At 38.7% G+C, this 15695-nt stretch overlaps 1 protein-coding gene across 2 annotated transcripts in view; it reads right to left on the bottom strand.

The window, feature by feature from the left end:
* LOC124156586 overlaps window positions 1-15695 on the bottom strand; it is a 58595-nt gene that overhangs the window by 36211 nt on the left and 6689 nt on the right. For both annotated transcript variants that reach the window (XM_046531217.1, XM_046531218.1), the window contains one exon: window positions 2827-2988. In XM_046531217.1, coding sequence (XP_046387173.1) covers window positions 2827-2988 — 162 coding nt within the window. The remainder of the gene's footprint in view (window positions 1-2826; window positions 2989-15695) is intronic.

The following is a 15695-nucleotide window of genomic DNA, read 5'->3' as shown; positions in this document are numbered from 1 at the left end:
TACTTATGTTAATGAGGGAATCAGTGGCGTAACTATGGGGGGCTGAGTGGATGTATCCAACCCCCCCCCTCCAAAGCCTCAGAGAAATCAAAAAATATTTTAAAATCTTATCTGGATTTGATCTATATATATTTGAAGTGCATCTGCTTAAAGATAAATTTTAAGTTCCAAAATGATGTGAAATGCATTTTCAGGTATGTTATTTTTTAATATACTTCCTGAACTCCCCCGTTTCCTGGGGGATAGCCCCAACTAACCCCCCCCCCCCAACCCCTCCCAAACCATATTCCTAGCCACACCACTGGAGGGAATGATACACCGTTTACATCGGGATTCATCACAGATGATGACAACAGACAATCGAATCAATAAGTAGCTTATTAACATGACATATTTTATACAATAATTTTCCTAAATTATATGAAATCCGAGCGAATAGATACCGAAATTTTGACGTGAGGGGGTCGGACTGTACTAAGGTGGATTGGGTTGAGGTATGGTGTTAGTATTAAGGACACTATTTCCTCATCGTTCTATACTGTATACTCGAAAAATCATTTTCTCAGCTCCACATGATTTATTTTCCTCTGATGTCACCCAAAAGTGCACATTTATTCTAATTTTCTTTCATGTCGCTTGCTGATTCAATTACCTGTAGTCTTCGGTTGTGGAAGCTGATTAAAATGATGCAAGATTCCCTTATTAACATAATTACATTACCATCAACTGGTTTTCTGCCTTTCACTGGAAGTTCCCAAACACCAAAATCGTCTCCACCTCCATCTGTCCATACTCTTTGGTTTCCTAATACCCTCTTCCTAATCCAGTGGTGCCGACTTACAAAAAATATTGGGGGGGGGGGGCAAACCGGGGATCTTGCCCCGGGAAATTTTATAACTAGTGGGTTTTAAGTTTTTTAAGAATTTTTGAAGAGTCATGTGATCAACATTAGAACCCTGATAACTCGAATCTCGATATCTGAACACTCCGCGGAAAATAGACAAGCCTGACACATTTTTCCTCGCACCCATAACGAATTTTTGAGGGGCCTCGGGCCCCCTCAGTCCCCATGGAGCTGGCGCCACTGTCCTAACCTCACTTCTTCTTCATTCTTCTTCTTTCTCTTCTCTTTTCTCCCTTCGACCGTTGTTTTTAAAATCTCCTTCCATCTTCAAATACGCCCGATCCAATTCCCTTTTCTCTTATGAACAGCTCTTAATAATTTTCACTCCTTCCCAACCCCTTACAGCACCTCCTCATTCCTCACTTTACCCACCCACTACACTACCCCCCTCCACCCTCCTCCACGCCCATGTCTCGAAAACGTCGATCCCATCCCTATCTCTCCTTCCCAAGGTCCACGTTTCGCATCCATACAATAGGGTGGTTTCCTTCATCAAAGAAAACGAAAGGCATTGATTGCTATTCGTTACCCACCATTAGTGTATTCATTATATACAAATTATTTGGTTTTAAAAATCCCGGTTTAGACGAATGGCAATGGTCAATTTTAACCGCATTTGAAAAAGGCCAGATTGGCGCCCATGCGATGCCACTCCACGTGACGTCACAGGGACTTAGTTTCTATACGAGCAGATAGGAGTTTTGCATCGTCTGAGATTACCAATGCATGCATGAGGCACAGAGATCAGGGAAACATGTCTTAATAATCACCTATTAAAACTGGCTAAGGTCGGAAAGTTTCCTTCGTATGATAAGGTATTAATAATCCTTATTTAAGCCAAGCGCTACCTGCTAGCATCCTTCGTCGTATTAGCGCTCAAGCCTTATCCCAAGGTCACCTCACTTGCGGCAGCGGGAACCAGAACGACGTCACACGGGGTTTTCCCAGCATTCATACTTAGCCGTCGCGTTTTCGCGCGCTTGCAAATTTTCACTTTTGATTTAATCGCGAAAAATAGATATCGTCATTTAAAAATCTAAAAGCGTGAAATACGTACTCCAGGATTAATAATCTTTCGATTTAGGCAATAAAAAAATAATAGGAAACCACCCTATTCGCATTCATACATGTGTTGTATGGACCATTTATGTACCATTAATTTAAATGTTATCGCAGCACTTTCGCCCATATCTAGCATTATTTAGAAAGCGGAACGAGTGAAATATCCAAAATTTGGAGAAAATCCGACAAAAATTGGCCATTAGATAAAAAAAGACTGTTACCAGGACAGTTTCCTTGGGACACTCTTCAAAACGAAAAAATCACGCCATCAATAGCGATTTTAGAACAAAATTTGATATTGTCGTGTGCAATTTAAGACATTCTGAATCCTCACAACATGCCCCCATGGTAACTCCTAGAGAAAATGCTGGGGAAGGGGACAGTACCCGTAATGAATGGATTCCTAGAAACATTTGATATCATATATTGCTATCAAATGATAATATTTATGATACGAGAAAAAATGCAGGTAGGAAAAGAAAGGAATAGATGATTAAAATGATAACTAAGATGATAAGGAAAAAATGGCTACTTAAGAAAGTGTGGAAATAATGTTTGCTAATACCCATCAAATTGTTTTGTTTTAGAGAAACTAATTAATTATTTATGCATTTTATAGACCCACATTTGAGTAAAAAAGGGATATTTTGATGTACATTTTTTACAATATATCATCTATTACTATTTAATGTATTGCACGAAATATGGCATCATTCGATTTAAAATTTTGAAGTTTTCACGGACATCAACATAACCCCCACACAGATCTTTGGAGTGATCAAATGCCTCTTATGTGTTGATATTTTCTTGTTCCGTGCTTCTGTTTTTGAAAGAAGCGATAAACATTGTATTCCACTCACCCTCCACTGGAATCTCTCCAGGGGTCCGTCGAAGGATCCTCCGCTCCTCAGCTCCATCTCCATCTCAGTCTTGCATTCTTCTCTAGTCGGGCCTTTGGCGTGGTCGGCCCGCCGACGGCGGCCATCGTGCCTCAGGCGAAAGGAAGCCGCCCGACGCGCCACCTGCACCGTTGGCGGAAAAAGCACGAATGTCGCTACAATGAAGCAGTGCAAATATTAACAAGAGGGTTTTCGCCTCCGTCTTATGCGACCAAGATTGATATACAGTAAAACTCGCTTATGATGAATCAGTGGTGCTGACTCCATGGGGCCTGAGGGGGCCTGAGCGTAGCCACCGAGAGACAAGGCCTGCGCAACCAGCCGTGACGTCACGACAAGAAGGGTTAGATTATTGCCACTCGTCGTTCGCTTGAACGATCGCACTGGACTGAGCGTAATTCTTTCTAATTAGATAGTCGAATTCCTTCACATTTACTTTGCTACGCTAAAATCTTTACCACAAATATTTCAGGTTTACTTTATTCAGCTCTTAACGTCCTTATATATATTTACGATTGCAAACTAAACCACCGAAAATAAGCAAACGCAATGCTCGAACTTCTTGTTCAGTAACACATTTTTGCTGCGGGGAATTCTTTGAAAAGCAACAGCTCATTAGTTTTATCCAAACATATGATAAATTATTCCACTAGACGTTAATTAATACGTTTTAAAATCTGAACGGAATGAAGTAGCTGGCAAAGGCTTTAACCAAAATTCTCAGAAAATCACTCCGGTAGCTTTAGACAGCTCACTTACTTGACGAGCTCCTCTCCGAAATTATCTGGATACCGTATCTGGACCTGTTTAAAAATAAAGATCATAGGAGAGCGGAGGTGATGCATAAATAAGGATGTAAGCAGTTGCGTATGAAGATGTTTATTATTATACAATTACACTCGAGTTTTGATGATATATCATCAAAACTCGACTGTAATTGTACACATCGCAGAGGACATTCTCGAATGCGGCTGCACACATTTACCTGGTACTTTTACTTTTAAGCAGAAGTTGAGAGATAGAGAGAGAAGAATTGCACTAAATATCTACATATCTGTGGAATAGCCAGGCTTGTTAACAGATTTCAAGGACAGGTGCTCGCCAATAAAGTAATAACAGGGATCACTGTCTGGCATGACAGATTTTCAGTATCAGAGGCAATGACTAAGGAGTCACTGCTATATCTACCAGAAGAGGCAGATCAAAACATTTGGGAGAAAATCTCACCTAAGATTCCAACATTATAAACATTCTTGGGTAAGCTAAACTTCCCTAGTTTTAAAATAGGAACTTTTTCAAAATTAACACTAACATTGCGTGCCTCGTTTACCACAACAGAGAGCTAAATTCAAGGTATGGGGTTGAGGATAATGTGTTCGGAACAAGTATGCAGTCATGCTTATGAACCACTGTCCAAACATTTCACAAATCAAGAAACTGAAGCTTTTCTCCAAGATTCACTAAGCTTGAAATAATATTCTGTCGGTTGTATGTCTCCTTCACGCTAATGATTTCCTCCACCGCCTCTTCCAATGCAGAAAATTCCTTCACATTTCTTCGTTTGCCTGGGCTCTCCCGAATGCTTGCCTGGGAAGACAGGTAGATGGGGCAATAGGGAAGTAAGGATGGCACAGCGTCTCAGTCGTCACCATTTCAATGGTGCGGAAAGTAATCTCGCTGTCCTCTCATCATACTTCTCTAATTCACGAATTATGCCATGAGGATCAAAATTCTCTTCACACACACCTGTAAAAGTAATGCAATTCACTATTTAGGTCTCAGTACAACTATAAAATTAAATACTTTACATCTTTACGCACATATAAAAATGTAACCCTTAATTCCCATTACATGATATTTAGAATTACTATTAATTTATTTTAAAGCATTTTTAATTCTTTAGACTACTCTATTTTTCTATTCTAATCCTCATGTCTTTAATTTTTAACCTTGAGAAAACTGAGGCGTGTGTAGGGACACCAATGACTACAATATTTATTACGGAGGCTTCCGCGGTGAGTTAATTGGTGATTGGTTTTCGGGTTCATTCAGCATTGACTCATATTTTGCGGACGACAGTTTCGGGCGCGTTCCAGCTCCCGTCTTCGGGTCCAAATGATAATCAATGATAATGTCCAATCATTTGGACCCGAAGACGCTCCCGAAACTGCCGTCCTCAAAATATGAGACCACGCGGAATTAATGAACCCGAAAAACAATCACCGACAACAATATTTGTTTAGCTATGAATAATCGAGAATTATAGCTTACAGGAATTGATAAGAATTGATTCACCAAATAGGAGTCATGAATAAATAAAATTTGGCGAATTGCCCAAATTTTTAACTAGAAAGAAATAACTTTTCTCTCGCTGCGATCAATACAATAAGCCTTCCAATGAAAAAAGCTAATAATAAATGCTACTCTAACCAATTGGGTTATTTTATATTTGTTTAAATGATACCACGCCCTTGCTTTTTTGAATAATTGGCCAGCAAGACTAAATTTTCACTCTTTGACTCCACCAAACAATAAAATGAAAATAATTTACACACTTCCAAGTACAGGAAATCTTGGACTGCTGTCAATTAAATTAAAAGAAATTCTAATTTTTTTAGAAGTAAGTGAATGTTGCTATTCAACTCCTCATCTCTTATTTATAACCCAGAAGGTTAATTGTAAATATTTATATTATATCATGAAAATATTTCATTCACATCAAACGGTGACTTAAAAACAAAGACCTTTTATGCACTGGAGTAATTTCACTGTGCTACCTTTACTTACTACCATATTAAGAATCTTTCAGTAATAGCTTAAAGCAATATCAATCTGAATTAAATGATACACTTCGATCCACCGAATGGGATTCATGACTAAATTAAATATGCCGAATTACTTATTAAACAACGAATAACTTTTCCATCACTGCGATTATTACGAAAAGACCTCCAATAACTAAGGCAGGAACGTTTAATAAATGTTTTATCACTCAGGAGACTTTAAAAGTATCCATCGATTCATGCCCTTCAAATTTAAACTCGGCAATTTCATCGAGATAATAAGTAGGCAGCTTTAACAAAATCGAAAATTCTTTTGAACACACTTTCATCAATACCTCTATAATTATACGATACGTACCTTATTGTTCTTTGTTGGCTCAAGTTCTTCTCTCACAATAGCACAAATGGATTTTTCTCAAACTTCTGGATCGCTCGGGAAATTGAAAACAGACACCTTGGGCCCCGTCTTGTAATTTCCTCGGAAGTCAGAAACACTGCAGTAGTTAGGTTAATTGCACCACTTTTTACACTTTAGTAGAACTTCAGTAACATCCACTGCTACCGTGGAACGAACAACTGCTAAAAACCTCTTTAATTTCTTCAAATTATAGTTTTATTTTCACGTCTCACTCATTCAAGTGACTTCTGTTTACCACTTCGACAATGCCACTATCCTTCCATCAACAACTCCCTAACAACATTTGTAACCCCACTCGTCCTGACGTCACCGACCTTCTCTGCTCGCTTGCCTTGTCTCTCGGTGGCTACGGCCTGAGCCACGACCACCGAGAGACAAGGCCTGAGCGCTGATGCCTTCTAATTGTCTGACGTCACGAGCCGTAGGTTGTCAACCACGCCTTCCGACAATGCTTGCAGTTGTTTATATTTATAAGCCATTGCGGTGAAAATGGTGATTGGGTTGTTTAACGCTAAGTTATTTGGAGTTTTAAAGCTTTTGTGATGGTTTTGTGGGCAACAGTATTGAATATAAGTGTTCAAGAAATGGTGTACTAGTGTTGTCTGCCTATGTGCAGAGGAAAATACACGGAGGGAACGAAAGTGTGCGTTTTCAAATTTCCTAAGGACGAAGACACGAAGAGGAAATGGATACTTACCATTCCAAGAAAAGACTTCCAGCCGACGAAATATTCCAAGGTGAGTTACTATCTTTTTCTTCCTATTTGGACGGCGTGATTATTCAGGGAAATTTTAGTATAATGTAAATGTTGATCGTCATTAAAAGTGAATTAAAAAGATATTTGATATAAGCATTGACCGGTAGACGAATTGTTATTGGTTTCTTGAAACAATTCTACTCTCTAATGTATTTGCAGGTTGATTTCAATATTATTTGCGTTATCGCTTGAATAATTAATGGTTTTAATTAGTTCATAGTACTTAAATATCTTTGATATTCTCGCATATCAACGCTAAATAGAATACGGCGCTTATACTCGTGTTCTAAGGTGTTGTTATTAAGAAGAACTTGATTTTTTGAGGGTGTTATGAATAGTTTTTGTTATTAGTAAATTGTGGAAACATGTGAAACACTCGGGATGAATAAATGGGATACCTACTTGTGTAATATATATGACCCATGCCTACGATGGCATTTTACATTATTTGTATGTTTGCGTATGCATAGTATTACTGTTTCAGAAAAGAAGATTTTTTTGCATTAAGTAGTTCTTACATAGGTAATATGTACAAACTAATCGCGTTAATCTGAGAACGATTGTGTAGAGAGCGAAATCTTAAAGTCTTCGAGGGTATTAAATGAATGAATCTTCAGTAGTTAATAAATTAAGTCGGAAACATGTGAAACGCTCGGGATGAATAAATGGGCTACCTACAAGCGAGATAAATATGGCCCATGTCTAAGTTGGCATTTTAGATCAAATATTGTTAATCTAACTACCATTGTGTGCACAGCGAATTATTTAAGTCTTGTTTACTACACCCATATCAGACGAAGGTATTTTTCACTTGAAATACATTTGATTTTCCGTCTACCAATAAAATTATCTCTATTTTTAAGGTGTGTATCCGGCATTTTCTGTTTGAAGATGTGCTTCATTAAAACTCCTACTTCGATGAGTAGTCAGAAAAACTGCTGGCTGTACCATTGAACAGCCCAAAACTGAGGGATGGTGCCATGCCAAGGATCTTCCCTGATTGCCCTGGGTACCTTACCACTTCAGAGCAGACCAGGGATGCGCCATCAATGAGGGAACAGCGTCTTGAAAGTGCTACTGTGGAAGCTGCTTTAGCTGAGAGTTTGAAAACTCAGGAAGCATATAAGGCTTAGAAAAAGCTAGATTCTTTCGGAAACGTAAATTCTCTGGTGAAGATGAAAAAGTATTCAGCATATTGGGATGTGGTCGTGAAGCCGTGTGCTATAATATTAAAGCATTTGTAAGAGTGTGCAGGACCTCTTATTACTTACTCATTAATAGTATGCATTCATAATAATATCAAAGTATACCACTGAAAAAGGGAATTAAAAGCACTAGGCAAATTCACTCCACTTTTTCAAGCCTCTTTCATGTATGAAAAGTACCTATGATGTGTTGGATAGAAATTAAAAACTCCACAAATAATATAAATATTTATAGCGATATTGTAGCTCTACTGGAAGAATGCAAAATTAAAGGCTCGGCAAATTTATCTTTGAATGATTTTATCAAATCAGAAATGTCTCCTGTTCCAGAAAAAAAGGTAAGTAGGTTCAAGAAAAGATGGTACATCTGTGACATATTTGTATTTGCTGCAATGTTTTGTTAGTATCTCCAGAAGTTCATAAATTTGCTCGCAATTCTGGTAATTTGGTTTTCCCACATCCAGTTACTATCAAACGGCTCTGGTCTTCTTTTAAAGTTAGTCCAATTAATGAGCAAAATGAGCATGGTTTTCTATCTTACATGAAGCACCGAGTATCTCATTACAGAGCCACGAGCGTTATATCACCTTTATGATGGATGAAGTTCATTTGAAACCCTTTCTTGACTACAAGGGCAGATGCATAGTAGAACCTGCATATAACTCCGGCAGTTTACCTTCTAGTGCTCATGTGTTTGCGGTAGAGAAGTTACTATATTCATTTAAAGATGTTGTCCATATTTTGCCAGTGAGTACTCTGTCAGCCTGTGTTCTAAAAGATATTCTGAAGAAAGTCATCATTGGTCTCAAATAAGTTGGTCTGGATGTGGTTTGTGTTATAAGTGACAACAAATCCATCAACAGGAAGGCAGTACCTCTCTTCACCAATCCACCAAGGCTGAGTATAGTTTATCCACATCCTTCTCATCATTCTTGACCATTACTCTAAAGGCTTGACTCTGTCCATATGTTTAAATGTATTCGCAACAACTGGATCAATAGGAAAAAGTATTATTTTCCCAACTGAATACATTATATGCTACATTTCTGTGTTATCAGGTAGGACATGGTATTTTTCCATTCAAAACAATTTCCCCAGGTACTTTAAAGCAGCAAATCCTAGTTCACCGTTTCTAAAAAAAGTTACAATTCGCCCCATTGAGTGCATTAATTGCCATGAAATTATAGTTTGCAGATAGGTCTAATCAAAACAATCCCTATGTAATTTAACAGAAGCACAATCTAGTTTTATCCTAATCTTGTGCATGTGCAAGGACATAACTTTTTTATTTCATCATCGTTTAATGCAGCGATGCTGAAAAAATAGAAGCCCCGTGAAGGATGTAAAAATCCTATGACTTCTATGTTATAAGTACCACTTATGCGTGAAAAATGTTTTACTGAATATGAGACTTATAATGATATTATCGAGGTTTCGAATGCATTTGGAAGCAAGCTGTTTCTCTTCAAAGAAGATTTCTCTCTTCAAAGAAGAGGTAGGGATTTACTGTTAACATCATTTAAATGTAAGTACATATGATATTATATAAGGAAAATTGTAGCCGGAGAAATGTCTGTTCACATATCGTTTAGTTCACGCATTTCCCATCAATATGCGCTATCAATGGCAGTCTTCGCTACTCCCTCCGTCCGCCTACGACTCGTGACGTCACGATGGAGCGCTCAGGCCTTGTCTCTCGGTGGTCGTGCCTGAGCCCCCTCAAAAATTCGTATGGGTGTGAGGAAAAAATGTGTCAGGCTTGCCGATTTTCCCCGGAGTGTCCAAATATCGAGATTCGAGTTATCAGGGTTCTAATGTTGATCCAATGACTCTTCTAAAATGCATAAAAAACTTAAAATTCAATACTTATCCAATTTCCCGTGGCAAGATCCCCGGTTTGGGCCCCCCCAATATTTTTTGCAAGTCAGCGTCCCTGATGATGATGATCACGCATGTAACGAAATCACACATTTAAAGAGGTGATTTTCCGGTCCCTTGGACTTTCCTATGATTGCCAATGTAAATTTACCCGCATTCAGCGACTTAGGATGATACGAAATCCCCGCTATTACGAACTATTCTTTGGTCACTTTGGGAATTATTTATTTTTTTAAATATCTCTTTTATAAATAAATTCCGGCAATCTTCGTTACTCAACCGTCCCTTACCTTATCATTAGTTATTCTCACGTGTAGCCACATAGCTCTACCGTTAATATTAAAATCTTTCCCTTTACAGTCGTTTGATGGGAAGGGCAGGATGATTGTCAATTGTTTCGGACCTGTTGCTTAAAAAAGACGATTCACGAAATATTAGTCAGCAATCCTGTTATGTATACGGCAAAATCCTTTATTATGTGTATAGCGAAATCCCGTTTATGACAAAAATTAGTTCCTTAAAATTCGTTAAAAGCGAGTTTTACTGTAGCAAAATCCCAAATCACGTGATGATCCGTGATGGGTCTGATTGGCTGATTTCGAAGATAGCGCTTGTATTAATGTTGCCTGTTTCGATTCGAAATATTGTTTCTATCGTCTTGAGAGTGGAAAAAACATTCCCTGCCATTTCCTGCCATCCCCACCACATGTGAGGCAGGACCCCAACTTTCTAACCTCTCCCGCTGACCCCCCAAAAACTCCCAACGATCCAGAAGGGGTTTTTCGATTTTTCTGCGCCAACCCACCCTTCATACTCGACCTCGCTAAAATACCGCTTCCTCACTCCCCACACCATCCTTCCTCTGTTCGCAGCAAGGCGTATTTAAAGAAGAACGTGGCTGCACATGATGCACTTGAAAATGTTGTTGAAACAACGAAACGCGTCTTCCGTAAAAATTCAGTTGTAATATTATAATTATTTGCTGAACTAAAAATACTTCAATTAAATCCAATACTCACGAAGAAGAAGTACCTGGACTATACTTAAACCTATTCATAAGTATATAATGATTTATTTAACTAAAAATACTTCAATTAAATCCAATGCTCATGAAGAAGGAGTACCTGGACTATAGTTAAACCTATTCATAAGTGTATAATTATTTAAATAAATTAAAGATCGTAGCAATTTTCCACAAGATTTTTAATGCGTACAACGCTTTTCGGCTCATTGAGCCATCATCTGGTACAAAACATTTGAAAATCACCTTTATACCCTTGATAAAAGGGGTTGGGGAGGTTTTGACATCTTTGAAAAAGGGGGTGGGAACAGGTGTACAGAGTGGAGACAGTGGGAAAAGATACAACTACGGGAGGTGGGGAACACACGTTGGAAGGAGGACTCCAGTCATAACTGTAAAAAAACGACACGTGGGAAGAACCACAGAAAACGGGGGGGTTGGAGAAGAGTAAAAAAGGGGTAAAGGGTAAAAAGAAAGGCCGCGTGTCGTTAGAAATGGAGGGATAAAAAACTTTGTGGAAAAGTGCTATGATCTTTTATTTATTTAAATATGCCTAATTTCCACCAATTGAAGTCTGAATCTGTTTAACTTAAGTATTTAATTAGCCAAAATCTTCTATTTCTCTCGTTGATATTGAAGTTGGGGATTTGAATTCTGGCCTCAGCTCTTAGTAACTGCGCAGTCTCCCTGATTTCTCTTGTTTATAATTAATGAGTTTGAGGCTTTGTAGTCTCATATGAAAAGCGATTAAATTAAAGGGGTGGTAGAATTGACCAAAGATAGCGATAGCCAATCAATTAAGAAATCGATATAAACTTTTACTATAATGATGATTGTAAAAAATATCCTTCTCTATCATTAGCGTTTTTATTTGCCTCACACTGAACCACTTTATGAAATGTCTTATTTCTGAGTTCATATTTTTAAAAAATTAACGGGTCGAAGTCGAAATCTAATATTATAATTAATTTATCAGGCACAATGAAACAGATCAGAGTGGATTAAAAGAGACACACTGATGTGGCATTGTTTGTCTCTCTTTTCTATGTCACTAATATTTCAATTTCCATGAACCCCATATTACGGATTTTTTTTTTTTTTACTTTCCTTCCCAAATTGATTACCACGACCCCGACCCCAAGTCTGCGTGTACTTGAGTGTGTGGAGATTTTTCCCCTCCGTTACCTCAGCTCATCCCTTCCACACACTTGTCTTCTCCTCCCCTATTCTGCGCATATAAAGGGCATTAGCGTTCGCCAGACCAGTCATTCATTTCTCCTTACACCTCCCTTACGTCATATCGATGTGGCACTCGTTTCAATGCAATGTTGAATAGGTTGAAACTGCGGCTTCCACGAAAAGTACTATTGAGAACGCTCTCGGGTTTCTAGCGCGTGTTATGAAAAATGTTATGCGTGGACAGACCATGAATTATGTCTCATGCAAGGTCTGCGGTCATGTAAAACGTTCTATTTTTTTATTAAGAATGATGAATCATATCGCGAGCTCGCAGAATATTTTTGTCCGCGGTTATGAAAAATTTTCTTCACGAAAAGAAGATGAATCATGTTACGGGTGTGGAGAATATTCTTCTGCATGTGAAGAAAAAAGGTTCTATGTAAGAAGACAATGAACCATTTCAGTTTAATACGATTGGCAATTAAATTTAGAACAATTACGAGGTATGTTCAGAAAATAATGGGTATTTTTAAATTTCGTGGATTTTGGTTAGTCCGACAGTCAATTTTTTATTATTGTGTTGGTGTGCATGCTTCTAATTTATGATAAAATTTTCAGCTGTATTAATTCTTTGCTTTATCTGTGGCAGCCGGTAAGATTGGACGAGTTTTCTTTAGATCAGCAATTTTCCTTCGTTAAAAGAAATGGATCAAATAATTATTTTAAAGCAAATAATGGTCGGCATTTTGAGCGTAAAAAGTGCGTGAAATGTTTAAAAAAAGGAATGAAAAAGAATTTACGAGTGGTATTAACGTTTCCAAGGTGACCGTAATGGCGTTGAAAATGACGAATGCCCTAGCATATCCACAAGCGATGAAAACGAGTAAAAATTGAAAGCAATGATTATGAACATCTAATCTAATGAATGTCTAGTGGGTAATATTTTGATGGCGACGACATCAATGCAGACGAATAAATAAATAAACTTTTCCCGAGTTTCCGCGCGGGTAAGGAAACTCAAGAGCGCTGACTTTTCAGGTTCCGTCTAGTCACTATATCTAGGGCTGTGGGAGACTCTCGACTATCCAAGAATCTCGGCAGTCGAGACGAGGATTTCATTTCCCGGCATTAACGGGACGAGAGTCGAGAAGTCTCGACCCATCGAGACTTCTCGACACCCGTCGAGACTCTCGAGAAAGGCGAGAATTTCAAATGAGGATCAACATCAGTGGACAATAGAATTTACAATGATATCTCTCACGGATTTGTTAACAAAATAAAAATATTTCCTTTAATGGGTTTTCTTATGCATCCATTATTCTAGTACACCGTCAAGTTATGAGGATATCCTCACTGGTCCGATCAAATTCCGATCAAATTTAAATAGGCTCTCAACGAGTTATAATTGTCGAAATTGATAGCGCAGGGACTAAGGAAGTTGCCTCAACAGAATTACCTCTCCCGATCCATAAAACAATCGCTTGCGGCTGAAAAGAGTCAGTGTTGGGTCGAGACTTCTCGAGTCTTGTCAAGACTCGAGAAGTCTCGACGAGACTCGCCGCGCCGAGAGTCTCGTCCCGAACAATGCCGAGAAATGAAATTCTCGTCTCGACCGTCGAGACTCTCGCACAGCACTTCTCGTCCGCGCCCATTCTCAGCGCTACTTGGTAGAACGAGTAATAATGATGATCACAATTCGTCATGTGATCGGTTTCCCCCGAGTCGAGATACCACCCATTTGGAGAACCACCATCCCCACACCACTGCTTAGACACTCGGCATTGGAAACAATGCTTTCTTCATCCGCGTCCTCCAGAGTAGTCACGCAGTGAGCAATGCTGATGGGAGAGGGGAAAAGTGTTGTTCTATGTAAAGGGTAGGGTCACATAAGTGCGATCGTGCCCATATGAGTGCACCAAATTAAACTATATGGCATTGATTGAGAAATTTTCAAAGTTTTTTTCGTTTATTTGCATTTTAGTACCGATTATTGTACAAAAAACGAGAGTATTCGATCTATGTTGTTTATCTAGACAATTTCAGACATGACTGGTGCAGAATCGGCTGAAAAAACCATTTAAATCACGACATTAATCGCCGAAATAGCGTAAAAAGAGGGCATGTGTCGCGGGTCGCCTAAGCTCAACATAAGTGGCCCTGGTTCCACCGTAGGATGTCAACCTACAGGAACAAAATTTTTTCTCTGTTCATTTGGTACCTAGGGCTACATTTTGACACATGTCGAACTTTGAATTTCGAAAAAAGTTGTTTTATGACCGCCCCTAGTAAGCATCCTTATTATTGTATGGACATTCAAATCTCCTTTGTCCGTGCTGTTTGCAGATGTAGCACTGATAACTTCCAATACCCTGACCACTTTGCCCACGGAATCTTCCACCAGAGCCTCTTATTGTCTCTGCCTGATCCCCAACCCCTTGCCTGAGCATAAAGCACGGCTTCTAATTGCTGAGGCAAAGTTTCATCTTGGTTTCATCAACGAAACTATTTTTTACCATGGACAAACTAAGTTCCTTTCAACTCCATGTCGTATTAATAATAATTATTTTAAGCGTTGGACTGGACCCATAACCTGTTAATAATTAAGCCCAACGTTCTTCAACAACGGTTTAATCTCGACTGACTTACAGACGGTCTTACAAAGGAATAAATGAAATCGAAACACAAATGAAAGTGACGAAATTATTAGAAACTGCCGCTCACTCGACAGCATTGAGTAGTCTTAAATTTTGTTCATCCTGTTCCCCAAGAAAGTGGTGAATCATGCAGAGAAAATACATATTTAAAATACAAAATTCCCGTGATTTTCTGAACTCACATCGTATATTTGTAAAATGAAACCTCGTGATTACGGGGAGCTTCGATGATGGCTGATATCTTATTCGCACAGTTTATCAGTAACTAAGTAAAAGTAATTTAGTTACCTTTAACGGTTACATTTCGGTTAATTTTTAATTTTAATCGTTACATGTTCAAAAATATAACTGTTACTTAAAATTAACTAATTGCTTCCTGAAAGTAGTTGTTGCTTCACGTCACTTAATCTACCGCGGTACGAGGTTCAAAATGCTCACACAGGGTGCACGAATGCATCCCAACGCTCTTTTACTATGCCGAGTTACGATTATTAGTGCTGTATTCGCAATGCAAACGGTATAAGTAAATACGTAGCACATTAGAAATGTGGTCATTAGGGCCGTTCAAGTGTTACCCTAGTCGATGAATAACATTTTTGACTCTTCCCCATTGTATGTACTATGTGAGCAAAATGAATTTTGTCCAAGTTCCTCTCAGTTTTACGTTAGACGTCTGATATTTTTCCTTACTCTCAATTGAATTCTGCGGAAAAGAGTGAAATATGTGATTAGCTGGTTCAAAGTAAAGAGTTTCATACTCTAGCTGAACTCAACCCAATTGCAGTGAATAGGCCTCAAGTTATTGGTATGGTATTTGGAGGAGGCGACCGACAGCTGAGGTCATTTGCGCCATGAGGGAAGGGTGTGGAAGGAAGGGTGGAGAGAAACCCGGCGTCGGTGTCAGCCTGCTCTTAACGAAAGGCGCCAAGGGGACC

This window comes from Ischnura elegans, chromosome 3 (genome assembly GCF_921293095.1).
Source record: "Ischnura elegans chromosome 3, ioIscEleg1.1, whole genome shotgun sequence".
Lineage (NCBI taxonomy): Eukaryota > Metazoa > Arthropoda > Insecta > Odonata > Coenagrionidae > Ischnura > Ischnura elegans.
The sequence above is the reverse complement of the archived record's forward strand: the minus strand, read 5'-3'. Positions and strand labels throughout refer to the sequence as shown.